The sequence below is a fragment of the Dermacentor albipictus genome, chromosome 2 (genome assembly GCF_038994185.2).
Source record: "Dermacentor albipictus isolate Rhodes 1998 colony chromosome 2, USDA_Dalb.pri_finalv2, whole genome shotgun sequence".
Taxonomy (NCBI): domain Eukaryota; kingdom Metazoa; phylum Arthropoda; class Arachnida; order Ixodida; family Ixodidae; genus Dermacentor; species Dermacentor albipictus.
In genome coordinates this window covers 89,830,027-89,853,136 of record NC_091822.1, presented here as the reverse complement: position 1 = coordinate 89,853,136, position 23,110 = coordinate 89,830,027, and the positions used below count along the sequence as shown (strand labels likewise).

Here is a 23,110-nt window from a genome sequence, read left to right as displayed (position 1 = left end):
GAAATTCAACAACTTGCAGTGAGCAACCTCGAGAGATTACGCACTTTTATTAATATGCGTACTTACGGCACATAGTCGAAAAGCCTTCGCGGCGTTCTAATAGAATTTCGGTCAGTAATAAAACACTACCATAACGCAGCAAGAATGTTACCAATAATTGCCATAAATACAGTTGTTATTAGAGCGCACCCTCTCGATGTTACTAACTGAAAGTTTTGCAAATTGGGGCCGACTTCTAAAATGGTATTTCTAAGAATGCTGCCCACTGGTGTATCGCCAATATGCACGAACAAAAATGGAAAGAGAATCAAGTTATGTCAAGCTTGTCCGCATGTGCGGTATCATTTCATGCTTACATGTGCCCGGTAGAGTTGTTTGGTAACACCCACTGTACATTATAAAAAATCCATGTATACAAGAAGCATCTACCGCACACTTGACATTTTAATCCTTGTTATTGCGGCTAGGTATATGGAGGTTACAGGTGACTGCAAAAGGTAGTTTGCACCACAACTTACCTCAAGGACAAGGGTGAGGTGAGCCACCAGGCTAAGGTCCGCGAGGCTAAGCTTGTCACCGAGCACGTATTTTCCTTCACCCAGCACGTGCTCGAAACCCTTGACCACGTCCTCCTCAAACTGCTCCACCTCCTCCGCGGTAGGCTTCTTCAAATCATAGAAACGCGGTCTCTGTAACAAAACAGTAAACTTCTTCAGCATCCCATTCGTGTATCACCATGGACCGAATAGTAGATTAACGATATAGAAAGCATCTTGTGCGATATGCCGCTTCTCTGAAAGCAGTCCTTATTCATACGCAACACATGTAGGCAGGGAAGCACAACTAACAACTGTCCAAGAGCGATGTACTGCCCGAAACCAAGCTAGAAGAACAAGAAGCTCAGCTTGTTCTTAGTTATACTAGAGGTACATTTATTGTGCTACCTACATACACTTCCCTGCCCCGCAGTATTTTCCAAACAAAATGTTATCTCACGTAAAAAAAGACATGAAAGCTCTTCTGGTAGATGACGTTATACAAAACATTAAGGAGACACACTACGAAAAAAAAATTACTGCGGAAACTGCCTAGTGAGACTCGTCAGATTGCGCTTAAGTATTCTTTCCAGAGGCTCATCTTTCAAACATAGGTCGCTCAGCTATGCGAACAGATCCGATCATATCATGGCCATGCTTTTGCATGGTTTCCTTTTTTGTTTCATTATTGTCATAATTTTTTATTATGGAATAATTAGTCTGAGTAATGATAATTATGTTAATCAATAATTTGCTAAGATGAATATTTCTACTTAGGTTAGGCCACTTATTTACCTGATCAATCCCGGCTAGCCTTAAGGATGCTGATGGCATGCCATCGAAATTGGACGTTATAATCTTAGCCAGCCCTAATTCTGTTTGATTATCTTACATTATTTTGCCCTTAATTGCCCCTTAATAAATTAGTTAATTCAAGCTGGGATAACTTTATTAGCTTCACTATTATAAATATCCCTCATCTGATAATTGTTGCGATTAAGTAATTTCATCGTAATTAATCCCCATTAGGCTGCTTAACCTTCATTACAGTCCAAGGAAGTCTTAGGCCTAATTAATTATATCGCAATTAATCTTTTTTTAATAAGTTAACAATTCGCACTACCTCTTCAGTACTCATTGTGTATAGTAATAACCATAAATTTAGTAGTCATACGTAGTCATAAAGCATTCTCAGATATACTCCCATACGACCTTATGTATACTTATGGAGCGCATCGTGTCACGCGTTACAGATAGACGGACGGACAGACAGACTTCTGAGGGAAGTAGTTCTGAAGTGATTACGCATTAATAGTCCCGCGTGTTCATTGTATTATCTTACATCGTCCTTCATGGATAAGTAGAGGATGTGTACTTAGAGAGTGTACGGAAGCTGCGGTATTGGGCCCGAAAAATAACTGATTGTTATGAATCACCGAGCATGCGTTTTAACTCTGAACTGCTTTTTTGAACTATATTCAATAGTACAAACATGAAGACGCCAATTATAGAACTTATCCCGGCAGCACAGGTACGACGATCGGTACCAGGCAGTTTGAAAGTGACAATTAATTTATAATGTGTGTTAGTGGACAGTTAGGTGAATGCGGTTGTAGAGAAATATTCGAAGATACGTCCGTGTACACCAGGGTGGTCGGCGCTTGTGACACCGGGGAGCTACCTTGGACTGTAGCTGACCATGAAATTCCAGTTAGAAGGCGGTGTATGAAAGGTGCTTCTGGCAATGCTGTGAAAACGGATCTCAAAGGACTCTTCCGCAGTGTTAAAAGTCACTTGTCTGCACTTCCCTTGGCGAGAGAGTCGTGTTTGTAGTCAACCATCATCTGCTCTTCTCTGGGATGCTTGCAGGAAGAGGTGCATTGCAACGGCACTGAATTCACTTTCGCACTTTGTTCTGGTTGTGGTTGCGGCGTTTGAGTGAAATATCTGGAGTTCTGTACGGTGGAACTTGACCCAGGTGTTGACCCTGATCTGAAATTTTCTTATGCGTCTGGCGACTGCCGCCATAAATTAATGCAAAAACACTACACGCAAGTGTAACTCGGGGGAACGGCAACACGGCAAACCTTGTTTGTTTGAAGTTCTTGCTTTTCTGACGTCTCGTTTTCCGTCCATGTTTGCATCTCCGTGCTATGATTACTCCCTCATGGCTACAGAGGGTTAGATTAACCAACCCTAGCAAAAATGGAAGTTATCACTCCTTTCTTCCCTGTCTGTGGAATTTCGTTACAGCGTGGAGTACACCGAGAGAACGTCCTCAGTGTACTCGAGGGTATTCTTTGGATTGCTTTTGTTCGGGAGGCTAGATAAAGGCTAGATAATTCGGGAGGTGGGAGGCTAGATAAGCTATACCAAGATTTTCTTTTTTAGTCCACTAGTTCAAAAATAGACCTCTATTACCCAAATGCTCGTACCCGTGACGTATGTTTCCCTTTTTCTCTGTATACAATTGAGAGGCAGTGTTTTCTATGTAATCTACAAAAACACATATTTCTTAGAAGTTAAGTTTTTACGGAAAAAGGGCAGTATTCAGTTTTGAAATGTCTGACCATTTTTCAGCGTATAAGGACATTTTCAAGCTTGTTGCCAGCGCCCATGACGAGACATAAGTTTTAGAACCAATGTTTAGGGAGTATGCCCATTATGCAGCACTTATAAAGAGGGCGCAGGAAAAAGGACCGCTACAGGAAAAGATTTTAGCGAAAGAACTGCGGCATCCTTTTCAGAAAAGCGAAGACCTGGCCACGTAAGCAAAGCGTAAACACAGGTAAACATCAACGAGTGGAAGTCTTCTGGCACTTCTTCCGGTGGCTGAAGCCTGTGGCGCCAACTGTAGGGATTATTTCTTAGAGGATCAATATTGGAAGCACCACGCTTGCACATTGTTTCTTTTTTAGATTTAATTTCTTTATAAAATTTCGTTTAGGTTGTAGCACTTGCTTCCACTATTGATGAGCATTGTTTGTATTTAAAAAGATTCCATTGTATAGTTTCGTGCCTCGAACCATATCATTTCCTTTTTCTTCTCACCTGACGCCCACTGCTGCCAAAGCTTCCTATGAGGCTTCATATTTGCAGAGAAAATTTGTCCGTAGTTCGAAGTAAAGCCACGTAAATTAAAGTAGACAGGTGTGTATTTTCTCTTTCTGTATCGCTTTAGATGGTAACATGGTATTGCACTGCTCCTTTTATCGGGGCTTGACCAAACAGCCCTGATGTTTATTAGAAGAATTTACGTGAGTAAAATTTAGATATTAAAGTGGGGGGGGGGGGTGTCCAGAATATCCAGGGGGCGTGTAGACAACCCTTTGGCGTGTGTAGGGAAATCATCGGTTGTGTGGGCCTTTGACAACGCCACACGTCGTTGCCGAAAGTCGTGTCGCTGCGTTTTCAACGACGCTGAAAAAGCACTCAGGCGGAACGCGGACACGCACCACATTGAAAAGGAGGAAGACGGCAGCGGCATATGACCATGGAGCCATGTGTGAGGCCACAGCAGTAACGACGACATGGTAAGTTTTTATTACAATTCAGAGTGCATATGTACGAGAACGCTAGTGCGATCAGGTAAGACTTAACGCCGCACACGTTACGCTGAGCGCGCACTTGTCCACGATAATTTGACGCCCTACACAGTGACTGAGTACATGCCTAGCAGAATGAGAAGCGCGCATGTACTTCCAGATGTGCGTCCATAAGCCTTCAAAGCATGCTTCAAACCATAAGCAAGTTCCCGCTGTCGCGCGTGCGGCTTAGCTCTGACCCCCATTCTCCGTGGGCTATGATTTTTTTATAGCCGCTATGCGTGAAGGAACAGCGTGTGGCCAACACGTAATTGTCTCGTCTATTATTGGAATAAAGCGTACAGCAAGGGGGGAACTCTACTAAAACACCGGGCTTGTTACGATTCTTCAGTTATTAAAAAAGAAAACGGCAATTTCTGATGGTTTCAGCGCACGGCGATTGTGTAATGGGGCAAAGGATTGGAAGTATTGCAGTGAAGCGAAAGAATTTGCGCGCATACGCAGCAACGCGTTATTATAAAACGCGTTGCAACGCGTAAGCAACGCGTTATTATAAAAACTGTAAACTTCACTTGGCTACGCTTCTAGCCGTTATTATTATCGCAGGTGCTCACCTGAGGTCTCCGCGCTGAAGCATACAGTGTGTTACAGTGAAGCGAAAAGAAAACTTAGTATAAAAACTGGACACCCCACTGGGCCACAGTTGTAGTCTCTATTATTACCTCAGATATGCACCTGAGACCTTCGGCTCTCGGTATTATTTTTCTTTTTGCTTGCTATACAATGTCACCGCAGTGCATATAAGTATTGTGGAGAAGCTTTAAAAGCACAGTCACCATCATGAAATGCGTTCCTTTTTGTATGTCTTTTTACTCTAAATCGCGAAGTAGGCTTGTTGGCACAATAAAAACATGCAAGTCTACTGTTGCTCATGAGGAAAACGCTCTGCAATGTTATACGTTTAGATGAAAGCATCTTCATTTAACGCACTTTTGCACACACATACAATGAACTCAAGCTTACTTCAGCATGTATTGAGAAATAAAAGCAAATTAAAAAGTGCTTCCCTGGCAGTACACTGTTTCTTCTAGACTAGCTGAGTGATCTCCGAGTTATAAAACTAGGGGTGGAACCAATATGCTACCATCAAGTGGATAACGTCTCCACTTCCTTTGTTCTGTCAGGTGGTTTCTCTGAGGTATCTCGTTAGCGTATCAGATGTGGGTCAAGTATTTCCGCTTGGGCTCTTTACCACAAGGCATTATAGAATCCTCTACACTTTTTCAGATTATATACCTTAAATAAGCATTCGTTTAAAAAAATTGTGTCTAAACAATGCCAATTAAACCAAGACATGTTCGTATATTTACGAGATGAGGAATTTATGAAGACGGCTACTGTTACTGCTTCCATTTTATGGATGCTTTTACGCGTAATTTTGATCTGGTAGATATTGTTCTTGTTTTCCTTGGGGGAGGGAAGGGGGGCTTATACCCATATGATCATGTTGAATGTGCTTTAAAAAACCTTTTCCACAATACTTCTATGCAGTGCATTGAAATTCTATAAGAAGCAAAGTGAAAAAAATGGCGCCCAGGAGGACTCAGGTGCGCATCCGAGATAATAATGAAGACTACAACCGTGGGAACAGTGGGTTCCCAGTTTTTATAACATGTTGCTTACACTTAGTACCCGCCCAAATTCTCTCTTCGTATCAATGCAACACAGTGTAGGGCTTCAGCGCGGGGGCGTCAGGTCAGCGTCCGAGATAATAAAGGCTAGAAGCGCGGAGAAGTGACGTTTTGAGTATCTATTATAACGCATTGCTTACACTGCGTATGCATGTAAATTCTCACTCGCTTCACTGCAATACACTAAATGTTCGCCGAATTGCATAAGTGCCGTGCGTTGAAGCTATCAGAAATTACTGTTTTCTGTTTTTTTATAACTCGAAAATCGGAGCAAGCTCGGCGTTTTACTAGAGCTTCTCCCTTGATCTATGCTTTACTCCAATAAGAGACGAGACAATTACATGTTGGCCACGCTCTTTTCCTTCACACATAGCCGGTATGAGAAAATTATGTCCCACGAAGAATGGGGTTTCGGAGCTAAGCAGGAGAGCAGGAAAGTGCTCATGGTTTGAAACAGGCTTTTAAGGCTTATGGATGTAGATCTGCAAATATATGCGCGCTTATCGTTCCTGGTGTGGCGTTGAATTATGTTGGAGAAAGCTGCCCTCCGCGTAACGTATGCGGCGTTAAGTCTTGCCTAATCTACTAGCGTTCTCGGAAATAAGCACTCCGAACTGTAAGAAAAACTTACCGTGTCGTCGTTATTGCTGCAGCCTCAACACATGGCTCCATGATCATTCCGCCGCCGTCTTTTTTCTTCCTTGTCGCTGTGGTGCGTGTCCACGTTCTGCATGAATGTTTTTTCCAGCGTCACTGACAACGCAGCGACGCGGCTTTCGGCAGAGCGAGCCGTGGGGTTGTCAAAGGCCTGCACACAGCCATTGCGCAACGTTGCACAAGTGTTCCTTGAAGCATTTCAAGTAGCTTCACGTGCTTGGGATGCACCAAAATGCAAGTGATGCGTGCTCCTATCACCAAATGGGCGTCAGTGCCCACTGCTACATCGCGTTCACCGCGGCGGCAGCCCAGCGTCGGAGCGTTAACAAAAAATATCGGAAACAACGTCGGAGCCTTCGGCCCTGGTTGCTGCCATGCTAGTGGAAGTGGCCTGCGGCGAGACCTCCAAGAGCCCAGGGGTCAGAGAGAGAGAAACAACTTTATTGACCAATGGGTTCGGGCACGTAGGTCCCAGGGTCCCCGCACGACCCCACTGCACTACACGTTTTTGAGTTCATGGAGTTCCATGACGTGGGCGGCCCGGTCAGTGGCGATCTTCTGCCTGGCCGGGTCTGTTGATCGCTGAAGGGTCTCCCATTCCTCCCAGGTTATCAGGAGCTCCGGGCACCGCGGGGGAGGGTCCGCCGGGAATTCAAGGAGAATGTGGGTAAGCGTAGCATGGGGGTGAGTGCATTGAGCACACGAGGGGGTGTATGCTCCCGGGCGGATGCGGGAGAGGAAATAGGGGGAGGGAAGGGTGCGGATCTGGAGGCGGCGCCATCGTATTTGGAGATAGTTGCCAAGGTATTGGTGGGGCAGGGTGTATAGCGGACGTTCGGCGCGATATTGCTGGGTCAGCTCGCTGAAAGAGTGCATGCGCTCCCGGGAAGAGCTCGACTCTGATTCCGCCGCCGCCTGGTTGATGAGACCTCGGGCGTGATCATTGGCGGCTTCGTTGCCGGGGTTCCCAGAGTGCGCAGGCACCCAGATCAGTTCCACCTGGCGGGGCGGGTTCGCGGAGGGCGAGCTGAGAATGCGGAAGGCGGTCTCGTGGACTCGTCCTCGTGCAAAATTTAGGAGTGCGGTTTTTGAGTCGGTACGTACCGAACATTAGTGTGTGTAAGGGCAAGCGCGATCGCCGCTTCTTCCGAGGATTCCTGGGTGGATGCGCCAGGAAGGTGGAGAGTTGCGATGGCTTGGAGTGTATTGTTAACGGCTACAGCTGCCGCGTCTTCGCCCGTGCAGGCCGCATCCACCCATACGGCGTCAGCTTCGATACCGTAGTATTTGTGTAGAGCTTTTGCGCGGGCTTTGCGGCGGGCCGAATGGTAGGTGGCGTGGGTGTTCCAAGGGAGGGGTCTTAATATGAGCTGAGTGTGTATGGGGCGGGGAACAGATAGGAGCGTGGGGCCGGCTGCTGGTATGTGAATTCGGAGAGCGTCTAGTATGTAACGTCCTGTGATATATTGAGCTAAACGAGTGTATTGTGCTTGTCGATGGGCCTCTATGAGTTCGTGTGTGGTGTTGTGGAGCCCAAGCTGGAGGAGTTTGGTGGTTTGCGTGTTAGGGGAGAGGTGTAGGGCCACCTTGTAGGCTTTACGAGGCATAGCATCTAGGGTGGCGATTTCATCTTGTCGAAGGCGAAAATACGATATTGTGTAGAGGAAACGGCTAAGTATGAAGGCATGAATAAGACGACACAAATCGCGCTCCTTCATGCCATATTGTTTGCCGGAAACTCTTCGGATGAGGTGCGACAGCGCTTCCGTCACCCGCTTGAGTTTCCGGATTGTGAAAGTGTTCCGGCCGTTGCTCTGGCTGTGTAGGCCCAAGATCCGGAGTGTGTCGACCTCCGGGACAGGGTCTCCGGCCAGAGTAACGGTGATTGGGGCGGTGGGAAGAGTGGGTGGTGAGGGACGCATGAAAATTATTTGACACTTTTCCGGGGAACAGGAGAGACCAATGCTTTATGCGTGCTGTTGTGTGATGTTTGCAGCGGTTTGTAAGGTTTTCTCTATGTCACCATTCCTGCCGTGGGTGGTCCACAGAGTGATGTCATCTGCATAGAGGATGGGGTGAAGGTGAGGGATATTTTGAAGAGCATTGGCTAAGGCAATGAGTGTGGATTTGAAGAGAAAAGGGGAAAGGACGGAACCTTGCGGAGTACCCACTCCGCTGTGGGTGTACGGAGGGGACGCATGGGAGCCCATATAAACCTCGGCCGTGCAACCCGAGAGGAATGCTTGTATGTACGCGTACATGCGGGCGCCTACATTGAGAGGGGGGAGAGCCGCCATGATCGCTTCTTGTTCTACGCGATCAAAGGCCTTGGACAAGTCCAGCGCCAAGACGGCTTTAGTATGAGCAGGGATGAGAGGGTCAAAGATGTTGTGCGTCAATTGAAGCATTGCATCTTGGGCGGAGAGACCTGGGCGGAAGCCCACCATGCTGTGCGGATATAGGTTGTGGTCGTGCATATGCTGATTCAGTCTGTTTAAAGCAACATGCTCCAGAAGCTTCCCGAGACATGATGTGAGTGATATGGGGCGGAGGTTTGACATGGTGTGGGATTTGTTCTGTTTCGCGATGAAGATAATTTTGGCATGGCACCAGGACTGTGGCAGGGTGCCCTCTCTCCAGCATTTATTAAAATATTCTGTAATCTGTGTGATAGATTGATCATCCAGGTTACGGAGCATAGAGTTTGTTATTCTGTCCTTTCCCGGTGCAGAGCTTGGGCGGATGTTTTGCAGGGCCATGCGGACCTCTTGCTCCGAAATATCGGTGTCAAGGGCATCATTCACGGCTCCTGCGTAGGGTGATAGAGGGAGGGAGATGCCGGGTGCCGTGTGTTCTGTCCGGAGTTGGTCCAGAAGGGTGTCGGGGCCGAGAGTGGAGTTGTGAATAAGGCGTGTGATGTGATGTGATGCTGTGCGCGAGTGTGTGGGGTCAACGAGATGCCGCAGGAGTTGCCATGCGTTCATGGTAGAGAGGTTGCCAGATATACTGTTGCACACCTGACCCCAGTTGGAACGGCACAGCTCCTCGGCGTGTGCAGCGATTTGTGCCTGTAGCGTGTCCAGTCTTCGTTTTAACTTTCTGTTATGTTTTTGGGTTTTCCATCTCTCTAGGATGGTGTGGTGTGCCTCCCAGAGGTGGGCTAGGCGCGTATCCAGTGTCAGGGTGTCGGGTGATGTGGTAATGTGTCGCGTGTGTGCGGTTATATCGTTTAGGAGAGATGCGACCCACTGATCAATGTCTTGTATCGGGATGTCTGGGCGTTCTTGTCGTGCGGACCGGATTGCATCTCATTTAATAAGATTGTGGGTGAGGAGTCGACGGCTGGGTTGTGTGTGAGGTATTTGGATGGCTATAATGTAATGGTCGCTTCCGAGTGTGTGTTGCGTTCGTGACCACAAGATACCTTTGAGGCAACGGCTAAGTGTAAGGTCCAGACTAGTATTCATGGTTACACTGTTGCCAATTCGGGTTGGTGTGTGAAATTTGGTACTTGTAGTAAGGCGCAGGTCTTGGGCAGTAGTCCAAAGCCTGCGACCCCGTGCTGTGGTGTTCCGATAACCCCAGTCTGTATGCTGAAAGTTAAGGTCGCCTTCTGTGAGTAGGGTATTTCGGCCCGCGATGCTATGAATTTTATGGAGTAGAGTATCAAGAGTGGTCATAGCTTGGCGTGGGGTGTGGTATATGTTGGCAATAAAGATCGGAGGTGTATTACGTTTCATGGGGATGAATTCAATGAGGACACACGGAGCGGTGGAGGTGATTGTGTGTTCTTGGTAGGTAATAGTGCGATGTATCAGTGTGGATACCCGAGGGTTGGCGATGGTGTCAGAGTGTAATACGTGGTAACTGGGAAGTTTGGCTTGGTGTTGTGTGTCCTTTAACAAAAGGAGCTTAGGTATGGCAGGGAGGGTAGGTATAAGAGCTGCAGCAGCACGTGCTTGCCCCGAAAGCCACGGCAGTTCCATTGAATTAGCGATAGGTGGATAGATTTATCCCGGCCCGCCATATTTGAGCGTGTGTGGGGCGAGGATAGGTTCTCGTGGTGGTAGTGGAATAGGAGGAGTAGGTGGGCGTAGGATGGAGGTAGGGGAAACGTCCTGTGAAGAGCTGGTATTTGTCTCTAGCCTCTGAAGGCGCGTCTCAAATTGTGCAAAAGTACGTTCGAGAGTTAGGCTTAAGCGTGTGAAAAGTGTGTCCATCTGTTGCTCAAGGCGAGAAGATAGCTGTTCGGTGAGTGTTGTGAACTTGGTTTCGAGGCGCGCCTCCAGAGGTACCAGTTTGGCGTCAAATTTGGTTTCCGAGTCTTTGAGATCAGCCTGATAATTGGCAAGCGACTCCGATGTGCGTTTCTTTTTATGGGGGGGGGGGGTGAGGCGGGTATGGCAGGTGCGGTGGGTGACTCTACAGTGGGTGGGAGGATTCGCTCTGGGGAGGGATGCTGGGGTGTGGAGGGGGGAACGGGGTTGTGTGTTAAAAGTGTTGTGAGGCGGCTTACCTCAACACGCAGAGCCCGAAGCTCTTGGTCGCGAGGGTCCGGGGTATGCGGGGTGTTGCTTGCTAGTTTTGTGTTCACGTTTGGCGTCTTCAGCTTGTCCGCCCATGTCAGTCGGTCCGGGCTCTTACAGCGCCCTGTTTGTTGGCCGGCAGATGGTGCCGGGCGTTCGGATCCTGAACTGCGCGGTGAGTGGTGGTCGTCTTGTCGCTGGGATCATGCTTCGCGTTCGGGGGTAGGCTTCGTTGTCCTGTGGAGATGGTGGTGCTCGCATTCCCGGGTTCCGGACAAGTGCGGGCCTTGGCAAATGATGCAGACGGGAGTGCATGTTGGAGTTGGTTCCTTCGGGTGTGACTCACCGCATCTAAGGCACTTGTGTGTCCTAGGTTCGATACAGACATCCGTGCGGTGGCCTATGGTCCGGCAGTTACTACAGGTCTCGGCCCTTGGTGTGTAAGGCGTGCACAGATGCAGTCCTGCACCATAAACAATTTTTCGGGGGACGATGGCTTGACCGAAGGTGATAAGTATCGAGCATGTGAGTCCCATCTGTCGAGCATCTAGTATATTAGCGTAGGGGTTGCGGGCGATCAAGTGTGCTGGAAGCTCTTGCGGCGATTCTTTCCAGTCGGCACTCGTGATAACTCCCCTAACTGAGCTATGAGGGGGTGTGATATATGCCGCCATGGCATACTCACGTTGGTCGTAGATGATGTGCTGGCGTTGTACGAGCTTGAGAGCGTCATCTTGATTCACCGCAGACACTATGCAAGTGTTATTGACCGGGTGAATCCGAAGTGTCAGCGTAGATGGGTCGGTCAGTGCAGCGGCCTGCATGAGAGCGGTGAGGAGGTAGCGTGGCTGGAGCATCGTCAGGTCAAGGCCTCCCTGGGAGCGGAAGACGACTTTATATTCGTCTGGGGGAAGAGCCGGGAGTTGCTTGATCTTTTGTGCAGCTGTACGGAGCACGCGTAGCTGCGTCGAGGAGCTGTGTAGTGTGCGGGAGTTGTGGCGGTATCCCGCGTTTCCCGCGACTGACTCTGCGGTTCCCGACCGGCAGGATCGGCGCTTGGTCCTTGGGTTGCTTTTCTGGTTTTCCGACGATTCGCCTGTGTTCGCAGGACTTCGGTCCAGTCCCGAGGGTCATACTGGCTCGGGTCCATGTCGGTACCTTGCACCTGAACCTCCATGCTGTATGAAGGCGTTGGTGTAGTCGTGCGCACTCGAGATAGCAGCGACCGGCAGTTTTCGCCGTCGCGGCGGCCGAGCGTCTCGCCGGAGCTGGGCAGCTGGTGTCACTGGGGTTTCGAGGCGAGCCGTGCCGCTCGCGGTGCCTCGGGGGCCCCGGCTGGGGGCGGCGGTTCTGGCCGAAGTACGTGCCGTGGAGCAGTGTTTAGGCACGTCTGACCTCGACAAGCGCGTGTGGTGTCCCCAGGGGTCATGTTTTCCTTATACGCCTCCGGGCGCAGGGGCGGCTGTGGGGCCACACCCCGGCGCTGCTATCTTCATCGGGATAAAGCCCCTACATCGGGCGCCTTCTCTGAGGGTGCGCCATGTGGCGCCAATCTTCACCTTCACTCTCGGGTGGTTATGTCACGCGCTTGATAAATTTCAAGTGCGGCGTTCGGCTGTTTCGCGGCTGACGGTCAGCTGGAAAGTGGGTTCGTCAGTGCGCGCTTGCGCAAAGCCCCTGAACTTAGGGGCTTTACGCTTGCCTTCCTTTCCGCGTCAGCTCGCGTTCGGCCGTTCGGCTAAGCGCACGGAACGTGTGCCTGGCAGTGTCCGATTCGGTTTCACGTTTCGTGTTTACGTGCGCCTCGCACCCGTCTCTGCCGCGCTTCCGTGCTTGGCGTTTGAACGGACGGCGCACGTGTATGCAGACTCTCAGCGAAAGACGCCATGCAAAGGCATTTGTGCCTAGGAGTACCAGTTAAACAGCCACCACTTTGTTAGCGTCAATGCCCGTCCTGACTAATCTTCCATTGTCGTTTAAGGCGAAAGCGCAACTAGGCTCACATTGCCGAATCCGTCCGAACCTGCCAGCCGTGCCCGGAAGCCGTCCGCCACCGTCGTGCCGAGAACTACTATCAGCACGGCGAACAAAGCAAAATGTAAGCGCCCTCCTGTGCACTGGCCATCAGCTGCGAAACATTCGAACGTCGCTCTTAAAATTTGTGAAGCGCGTGACGGAAACACGAGAGCGAGGGCGAAGATTGGCGTCACTCGGTGCCCCCTCAAAGCAGGCACCGGATGCAGATAACAGCGCCGCGGTGTGGCCCTGCAGCCGCTCCTGCGACCGGAGCCGTGATCCGCGTATTTTTGATTGCGACTGCACTTGGCTCATCGAGCGTTCTAGCGTAATCGCTGGCGCTCGCACAACCTCTTGGATGCACAACACTATTCGCATCCTGCATGCAATCTGATTATTAAAAAATTCGGGGACAACTCAGACAACAGATATAATCGGCTACGAGAATCGAGAATTTTCAGATGTCTGCAGGCCGCAACTTATGCCAAGCGATAACTTTCACATTTGTTAGCAAGTGCAAATGGTCGCTGGAAAAAAAGGTAAGCAAGTAAAAGTGTCGATATACACTGATCCTAAACCCACAAGCAAAATGTTCCATGTGTGGAGGTAGAAATGGTGTGGCTCCATACATGGAAGCAACGAACAGGCAAGGTAATGAATATACCAGATAATTCTGCGATTACGCTACAGCAGAGGTGGGTGAATATAATCATTTTCGAATACCAACAGTATACGAAGAGTAAGAATATAGAATAGTCAAGCGCAGGCGTATATATTCGCAGCATAAATATTTCTTTAGGGCGAGCCAGCTATCACGCTTGTACTGACTAGATAAAAACTGAAGCCAACCATCACGGACATTTGGAATCTGTCAAAACACACGATCAGTATTTGTTGATAAAGTAACTGAACTAACGGAATCCGAACATTTTTTAATACCAAATGGCACATTTTCTGAGAAAGAATAGTTGCTTGATGCTTTATGTTTAAAAAAATAAAAAAAATAAACCGTTATTGAAAGGAGATCAGAAGTTGTTGATGATAGAAGAGAAAAGCCGCTGAAGGATTTGCGTGCCGCCGGAATTGTTAAAGGGTCTGTACGAGGAAAACGGCAGTGCATGCTTAACGCGTAAGAGACAAAAAGACAAGCATGTTACGGTAAAAAACTGCCAGAAACATTACGTAAGATTACAAGCAAAAGTTACAATTTTTAGTGCTGAATTTCGCCGACAAGCTCAAAGCAAAGCTTGTTTTACCTATTTTCTTCTTGCATTGCATTAAAAGTTCTTTTCTTTAATTAAGAAAATTTCTTATCTTTTGCTTATTTGGAGGAGAACAGTTATTTCATTACTTTCTATGTTAGAAAACATTGAATAGATTATTTTGGAACATGAGTGCGAGTAGTTCATGCCTAATGTTATATGCGTAATCTAAACTTATCGCCTATCCCAAGGCTACAACAACAACAAAAAAAAAACAACGACTTTTAAAAGGTGTAACAAATGAAAGTGACAAAATAACTGAAGAATATATAGCACAAACCGATGAACGCACCTAAAGAGAACATGAAAATGAGTATCCCTATACCTAAGGCCACTAATCGTGACAGAACCCCTACGTAAACTCACCATGAACTTGAAAAAGTGTGGTTGAATGGTGCTTGTTATCGTGGCGAGAGCTTGGTCGATACGAGCACGTGCCCTGGGGCAGTTGGGGTAGAGCTCGTTCTCGGGGGCGTGCTTTCTCAGCAGATAATAGCAGATAGCCGAACTGCGGAGGAAAGAAGATCACCAACGATTACAAGACCCCCAATACGAAATTTGAACGCCGCTCTGTACGTGTTTTCGTTTCGCGATCTATTGAGGCAAAGAAATTGAGAGAGACATGTGCCAGAGTTGGCACTCAGCGAAAATTTGACGTGCGGGTCAATGGCGTCGGCTTTTATACATGACTTGTCGAAGGTTCCAGGGAAATCGCTGATGCTGTTTGACTTCCACAAAATACTACACTATTCACGTCGGGAATGCAATCGGGTTACCAAGCAGTCGCAAGCCATGACAACCCAAACAAGCCTAAACGAGACCAAACCAAGCAAACCAAACAAGCGCGAGCAGTAGCGGACGCGAGCAGATGATAGCACGAAACTAGCGGTGCGGCTGAGACGAAGATACGACTACGCATCGAGCGGTCGGGCACTTCCGCATGAAAGCAGATTCACTGAAGGGGCCGCTACCATTGCTCTCCGCCATTGGCGGCTAGCGTCTTTTTTCATCTGCCGCTCCGCGTTCGCTCTTTCATCCTTCGCTGTTTTGTTCGTCCGTTCGGGTACGTGGAGAGCGACGTCGCCGCTCGCCGCAGGAACGGCTGCTTAGAGGCCAAACTACACGTACGTGTGCCTACGAGCCTCACGCATGCGCAGATGGTGCATGGCAGATCGTACGCGTCGAAGCGCGGCGCAAGCACAGATATGTTCACGCACGCTAAAAAAATAGCATTGTCCAATATGCGACACCCATGACTCCCGCTTCAGCGTGAATTATCGTGATGGCTCCGTTCTCACTCGCGTTGATTGCCAGGAACTATTGAAACGAGCTTTCGCTTTCTCTAAGCTCACCTGAAACATTAGTTAGGAGCACCTTGCGCGTGCAATTTGCGAGATCCTTCTGCGATTGTGACTCGCGTAAGCCTAACGAGACGCGTTCGCACAGCAATAAGAGGATTATGGTGGCCGACCTAGCCATAATGAAACACATAAAAGACCAACCCGTCTGAAGCGTATTTGCCCTCTGCTCCGTACCATGATGCAAATATGGCGCTACACTCAGTACAATGGTTCTCTGCGGCGCGTGTCGTGTGGTACTTGTGGCAGACGGCACGCAACCAATAAAGCATGCATAGTGAAATACTTCCATCTGTTGACGTCAGTTTGTCCAATGAGGAGATACAAGTCCCTGTTATTGCGTGGTTGCTAGTTGCTGAGATATGATGACGCTTTTACGACGAAAATGCAAGCGGCATGTTTAGGTCTACCTTATCTCCGATGGCGAATAAGAACAAGTGTCCGCACCAAATTGTGGTGGTATTTCTGCTTCAGAGAAGACCAACAAGCTCATTTATTTCTTCGCTCTGAACTGTAGATCACGGTTGCCTAAAGCAGCTTTGTTCTAACTCCGACAAGGGCAGTAGCGCACATCGGATGTCGGTGAAGGACACTTTAAGGTACACTTCCGCAAGCATGATTGTGCCCATGTTGTCGAGTAAGAAATGTTTACCACAGATGCAGTAATATGGTGCTTCCGCTCATGTCTGCAATATGATGCCCGAGAAACTAAGAAAGAGCATTTTTCGGACTATGATCCCACAAAGTGATTATGACGGCGAACCCTAGGAGAGATCAGAGCAACAAGATGCGAATGAACCCTGCGCAAATTACAACGTCAAGACGTCCCGGCGCTTGTCAACGTGACAACTTGTCGACGTGTCAACGTGCCGGCGCTGGCGGAGCTTTCCATCGCGTACGTGTTGCATCATGCTCGGTCGCTGAATCTGGAAGTGGAAGGCTCCACGCTGCTGCATTTCATCTTTGAGCAAAATTAGTTTTTGACATCACGCTCAATAAAGCTTCCTTGCCTTTGCATTCTCGTCCGTTAAACTAAAAGTGCTGAAGAGACGCCCACAAAAGGTCCCGCAAAGGTGCTTGTGTTTAACGTACGTAAGGCAACAAACGCGATACTAAAGCTGTTATAAATCTTCTCCAGACTGGTGTAGGTGCTCTGGCTGCCTTACAGAAATATGAAACGATGTCTACCAAGGCAAAAATATGAGCCAACTGGAGGCGAGCTGGAGCGCGCGTTGTAGGTTCTTAACGCCTTCACTCAGGAGGTGCGGAAAACGCAAGGCACTCGGGCGTGAGATTTCGCACGCCGGCAAGCGCACGTGTAGTTTGGTCTTAAGAGCTGCCTTCCAAAAGATCACGCATTCAAACAGAATATCAGAGCAGATGTAAGACCAGCCACTTTCACTCGAACTGCGTGAGCTGGCACGTGATAGCATCGCTGTAAACACGTGCTGCAGGTTCGTTGGTAGCGTATCATTTGGAAGCTTACAACCAGTTAACGAAGATACATATGTGGCTACTAAATTAGGATGAGCTCATTAATACTTCATTAAATAAAAAAGATTTCTATCCCAGTTTTGTTCATGTTTCTTGCAGTCATGCATGCTGCCAATATAATTTCTAAAATTCAAAATCAAAATTCATATATAAGCCCGATACAGTTAAAAAAAATTCGATACGCAATCGAAACCGCGACACGATAATCGCCAGTAGTGATAGTCGCGTAACCAAGGTAACTCCACATTCAACCGAAGAGACACTGCGGTGATGCCCTGCCCGTGGTTTGTTTCCGTTCCATGCAGCTTAGTTTAGTGTTTCCATCGTAGAGTTTTGTCCAACACCTTAAGGGTTACACTAAAAAGGAAGGAATATCGCTGCATTCCTAATGAACCATTGAAACAAGAATATGCAGTAAGGTGGTCTGCTGGTCACAAAACACAAGAAGATATTAAACAGCCCCTCCTACAGTATCTACTTCTTGCTTCCCGTGTTCTTGCACACGGTTTTCAATAGGGGACACTGAGCCAAAGCGTTGTTAGGAAATTTTTTTTCAGAGCGTTCAGTTTGGAGGCTGTAATAGTATTTAGTGGCCACCGACGTACCCCACGACGTATGTGTTGGATCTTACCTTTCGTATATAATGAAGCCATCATCAGAGAAGGTAGGAACCCTGTGGAAGGGATTCATCTGCAGGAAACACAAAATAATGACATATGAATAGCTTGCGCTATTCCACAGATTGTTTATAAACATTGTAGGGCACAAATACATCCTTGCTGTTCCAGTGAGCAGTATAGATATGTTTATGGGTATTGCGACTAGTGAAAATACATGCTCATGAATAAATGAGACTACTAATTATGTTTTTAATGTCCTGCACTGGAAAACGACACTTTGTGCTCTGCTTTATAATATTAAACCAAAATTTGGCGAAAGTACGTGATGCCTAAAAAATATTTAGGTCCCGATGTTATTGCACATTACCTAGTAGTTTTGGAACATAAGAAGCAGAGAAGGAGTAACGCTAGTATTCGACTGACTTTGCTCGAAAAAAAATAAATAGACTAAGAGCCGACAACAGAAAAAGGGGCATGTCAAGCACATAGCCGCTGGCAGAGGCATTAGATTTCCTAATTTGGCAGTGTGGCAGGCATTGTGTACCTGACATATTTACCGAGTGGTCACTTAAGCTCACCGCAATTGTTAAAACCACCTCTGGCAGATAGCCTAATTACATTATTTGAGCTGGAATATATAAAGCTGGATATTACTTGCACGAGAAATTCAAACATAGATTCAACTAATTAGCATACATTCATTAGTTATTTTAATAATTAATTACATTACGGCAGATATGGAAATTTATTAATTGTACCCGGTGAGCTTGCTAAGCGTATCCATATAGCAAGAATTCGCATGATGAGGCCAGTTTCCAGATGTTCAGTGCCAAATGCGTGACGAAACACATGGGCGCCCCAATGGATTTTGAGCCTCAATGCATAATATAGCATTTTGTTAAAAAAGTAAGTGGAAACACAGTGCATATTTACCGCGAGTTTCATGGCGCCTCTCTCGAAACCATGCAATCGTCAAATTCTTTTGCTAATTGATATGCTTTGTATATTAACCAGGTACAATTCCTAAATGGCAATATGTACCGTAAAGTAATTAGGAGGCTAATTATTATATTTTTATCAAATAGGTGATTATGTGCTTCGATTTATCATGCAGGTAATGTCCATATCTTTGCATATTCCTGCTCTAGGAATATAATTATGACATCTACCACAAGCGATTTTCAAATATGTTTTAAAGCTTGAAAGTTTTACACAGTAGAAGCTATCTCTCTTAAAATAACATGCATCATATACTGACATGCGTTTCTGGCTGTTATGCTTTTCTAGAACACAGCCCCTTCAAGCAAATCTGCAAACGTGCTTTCTTTTACAACAATTTTGAAGTTGTTCCGTCCCTGCTGGTGCTTGGATTTCCGCCAGGACACTCTCTGTCATGCAATAACGGACCTTCCGGTCCCTCCAATGCAACAATTTACGCAAGGTAGAGGTACGCGGTAAAGTGCAAATTGACAGCGCATAACAAGATACCAGACTTTATTATGATGATGATGGTGACTGTGATGACCTGAAAGACTGCCAAATACTCATTACAGAGCATTGTCTGAAAAGTGGGCGCTACAGGCAAAACACGTTATTTCCATATTTGGAAGCTTTGTATGCAGACATCATTTTTTTATTTTCACTTAATGACCATTGTAAACACTTATGCTGTTAAGCTGTGAAAATACAGCAGTCTAGCAAATTTCAATTAGTAATTTCAAGAGCTGCAACAGCTCGCGCGCTTAGGGTAAAGCAGCGGGGGCTTCTCTGCATGCCAGGGAGGAGTTTTCCTTCGTCCACCTGATTGGGCCTGGCGAGGATCCTAAAAATTATATGAAACAAGTTCTTATGGGAAGGAGCTGAGAGGCACTGCACGTCACCTTTAAAGCCAGTTACCAGCCAGTGCTCACGAGACTTGCTGGGCTCCAAATAGAAGCAGCTGAAAGAAGTTAAAGCTTAACCGCACTACAGTGAAGCAACGGCGAACTAATCCCATTTTTGAACGAAGTCGGCGCGCCAAGCACATGTGTTTGTCAGAATAGGGTGACACTTAGAAATGGTAGGCGCCCTTCAACACGTGCCTCATGAGCACACCTGAGAACAGCAAAATTTAAAAGACCCAATGAACATTGATTGAAAGCGTCTGTCACTCCTATGTAGTAAACTAATTTACAAAGAACTGCCGTAGAAACTTGGCGTTCATATGAAAACCACAGTAATCAGGCTTCAGGCCACCTGTCAATGCCTCGATATCCCGCGACATCATTAGGTCAGATTTGCCATGGCAAACTTAGTGCGCTCCTTTAGGACAGGCATGTCAATTTGTGTTTAGAACTGGCTTGTCGATTTGTGTTTAAGATGAATGACCCATACCAACTAGCTCACCCTTCTAAGATTCTTTTACATTCGCGCCGGTGCTGTCAGGTGTTATTGTGACCTGTTCACGAGCGTCCGCACCTACGATGTAAAAGCCGATGGTCAAAGTAAAGAATTAGCGATTGGGCGGCGCTCTTAGCTGTGTTTGTGGAACGCTGTAGCAGCGTGTATGAAAGCGCATTGATGTAGTGTTACCATGTAAGGACTGATTACCAGCAAATTTGTAGATTATAACATCAAATTGTGGTGTTTTATATGGCAAACCCAAGACATGAATGAGGTATGCCGTAGTGGGGGCTCCTAAATCAATTTTGACCACCTGGGGCCCTATAACGTAAAACTGTTCCAATGTGTTTTTATTCCAATCTCCTGACGTCGCGTTGACGTAAACAGTGACACATGCATTGGGAGGTAACCTGCAGCGTTGTTTGAGCCCAATTAAACGCACTCCTCGTTTAAAGGAGGTGACTTTTTTTTTTTGCTTTCAAAGCGAATAGTATTGCGTACATCGAGTAGTTTTTCTTATGCAATTTGGTGATACGAGGCGACGACAAGGCTAAAGTGGAGACGATTTCGATGAGAGCGAGCCAGCGCGCTGGAAATATTTAACCGGATGAAGAGGGTGGTGCCGGCGTGTGCGATTGGCCCACTTTCCCTTAATTAGCTTGCGGTGACTGGTCGAAAATCGCGGCGGCGTGCAAGGGTGAGTCAGAAATGCCGCTAAAATGGATCCTAAGCATAGAGTAGTTGGCGGAGCGACGTCGAAAAGGTGCCGAAAGGGCTCGAAAACATTACATAGTAAAGCCAAAAGTTTTATTATACACGAATAAACGCATGCTCCCGGCAGGTGCAAGCGGCCAGTATCTGAGAGGCACTGTCCGGCATTCTAATGCATTTGTAACGCCTGCCCGTCACTTTGACGCGGTGTGTTTTTGTGGTTTTGTGACATTGTTTGAAAGGCAAGTGAAGTGGGCGCAGCCCGAAAATTTTAGACCAATAGCAGAGGGTTAGTGGCAAAAAGGCGTCGAATCAGAAATAACTATTTTTCTTGCGTTCGGTTCGTTCATGCATGATCAGTGTGTACCCGTCATATCAGATGGGGAGTTATCGCGGTTTTCGTGACGTCTTTTGACAGACAGGAGCAGTGCGGGTGGCCCGAAAATTTTTTTCCAATTATGGAGGGCTGATTGCCGAATTGGAATAGAAAAGTTTGGAATAGCTTTACGTTATAGCTCCCCTGGTGTTCTTTAACTCGTACCCAATACACGGTACACAGCTTTCTTTTTTTTTGCATCACGCCCCCATCGAAATGCCACTGCCTTGGCGGGAATTTGATGCCACTGCCGTTCGGCTCACCACCCCAAAGCCAATACACAGCATCTGCGGGTCGACTACTTTGATGTATATGTTGAGTGGCACACGCTCTATTTGTTTCGGTAGGGTATTGCGCTTCTAATTAAGATATGCTAGAAAGTAGCGTTTGCGCTTTCGCCAAATCATAATGTTAGGCAAGGCCTGTACAAGTCAATTTTCCAAGGGAATTATTGAGTTCGCGAGAAAACTTCGCAGATTGGTTCATGGCCGCCGAATGAGCGTGGGTTCAAGTGTTCCTTGAGTAAATTTTCACAAAACAAGTTTGACAAAAATAAACAAATGGAATACCTCTTGTGAAGCCAAACGTCAGTATCGTAGGGGCCCGGCTTCGATGTATTGGTCATATATTACACAGCACAGCAAATGTGTCACTCCTTATGCTATAAAAAAAACTTTACCTCTAAGGCGCCGATAGATAGCAAGCCCCTGTTTGACACAGCGAACGTTTTGCTGCATAGAATTAAGTAATGCACCTTCATTGTTGCCTTAGAATGACTTATTATGTATCGTGATTGCGTCCGGGTTAAATGCACGTTTTAAACGAATTAAATTTTATGCAAGACATGCGCTACTAAATGAAATTACGCGAAGGCTACTTCGTCACTTGCGTGTGTTCGCCGACCAACGCAGGCTCCTACGAAACACGGACCGCTGCCAAATTTGGCACTCGGCGCCATTTTGGCAGCGCGGTGGCCATCAACAACAGATAGTTTTAAATTAGGGGACGCAAGCGGCTTGCGTACCCACGAACTAGGGGCCATGGTGCTGCGCATGCGCTGACCCCTACGAGTGGGTTAGCGCATGCACAGTACCGTCGCCCCTAGTTCTTGCATACGCAAGCCGCTCGCGTCCCCTGATCTAAAACTCTCCAATGATCCGCGTTGACCGATGCCAACGCACGCAGGCAACGCCCACTGGTCCGGCGAGCCGACCCACCCAACCCACCTTGAGGTATTCCGGCGACATGTGCTCGCGCTTGAAAGTGTCCACGGTCTTCAGCTCCAAGTCGACGCCGATGTGCTTCGCCAGCATTCGCACCAAGCCGCAGGGTGGGCTGCCGTAGAGGTTGTACAGGGTGTACGGCATCGCGCTGGGGTCGGTGGTGCTGTGCACGAGGCGAATGCTCCAAAATGGATGCTGGCGTCCCGCGCAATAGCCGGTGTCTGCTCCGTTCTCGTCCCGTTCCAGAGGAGCAGTGGCTCTCGTTGCCGTCCTCGGGGGAGGGGGACGTCGGCGTGGCTTGCCCGGCGAAGCCCTCACCCACCGCTTCCGCCGAAGTGCCGCCGTAGCGGGCAAGGTCGTTTAGGCGGACGGTAATTTTCTCCCTTTCCTCGCGGGTGCGAGTACAAGGGGGAGAGCATGGTCGCTGTACAAGATAGGCAGCCGCAGTTTGCTGAGCTGCAAGCGGACGCTCGTTCACAGCCGCTTCTGTGCAGGGCTGTCCAAGGCTGCGCTTGTTGAAGGAGGCGAAAAGCCCGTGTGATTGCACTCGGCCCAGCTCGTCAAACACCGACAGAAACACGCACACGCACACACATGCAGATAAAGCTTAATGTTAACTGGAGAGGTTAGCTACAAACGAGAGATGCTTCGCCACGTGTAAAATATGATCCGGTAAATGGCACAGTTCGTAAAATACATGAAATGAGGCTAAA

At 47.6% G+C, this 23,110-nt stretch overlaps 1 protein-coding gene across 1 annotated transcript in view; it reads right to left on the bottom strand.

Annotated features, from left to right (window-relative positions):
* Nucleotides 1-22,701, bottom strand: part of LOC135900981 (glutathione S-transferase 1-like) — a 28,312-nt gene extending 5,611 nt beyond the window's left edge. Inside the window, exons 1-4 of the mRNA XM_065430606.2 lie at nucleotides 22,401-22,701; nucleotides 17,717-17,775; nucleotides 14,600-14,741; nucleotides 519-689 (exon numbers count right to left, since the gene is read on the bottom strand). Of these exons, the coding sequence (XP_065286678.2) occupies nucleotides 519-689; nucleotides 14,600-14,741; nucleotides 17,717-17,775; nucleotides 22,401-22,541 (513 nt within the window). The 5' untranslated portion in view covers nucleotides 22,542-22,701. The remainder of the gene's footprint in view (nucleotides 1-518; nucleotides 690-14,599; nucleotides 14,742-17,716; nucleotides 17,776-22,400) is intronic.
* Between the last annotated feature and the right edge of the window lie 409 nt (nucleotides 22,702-23,110).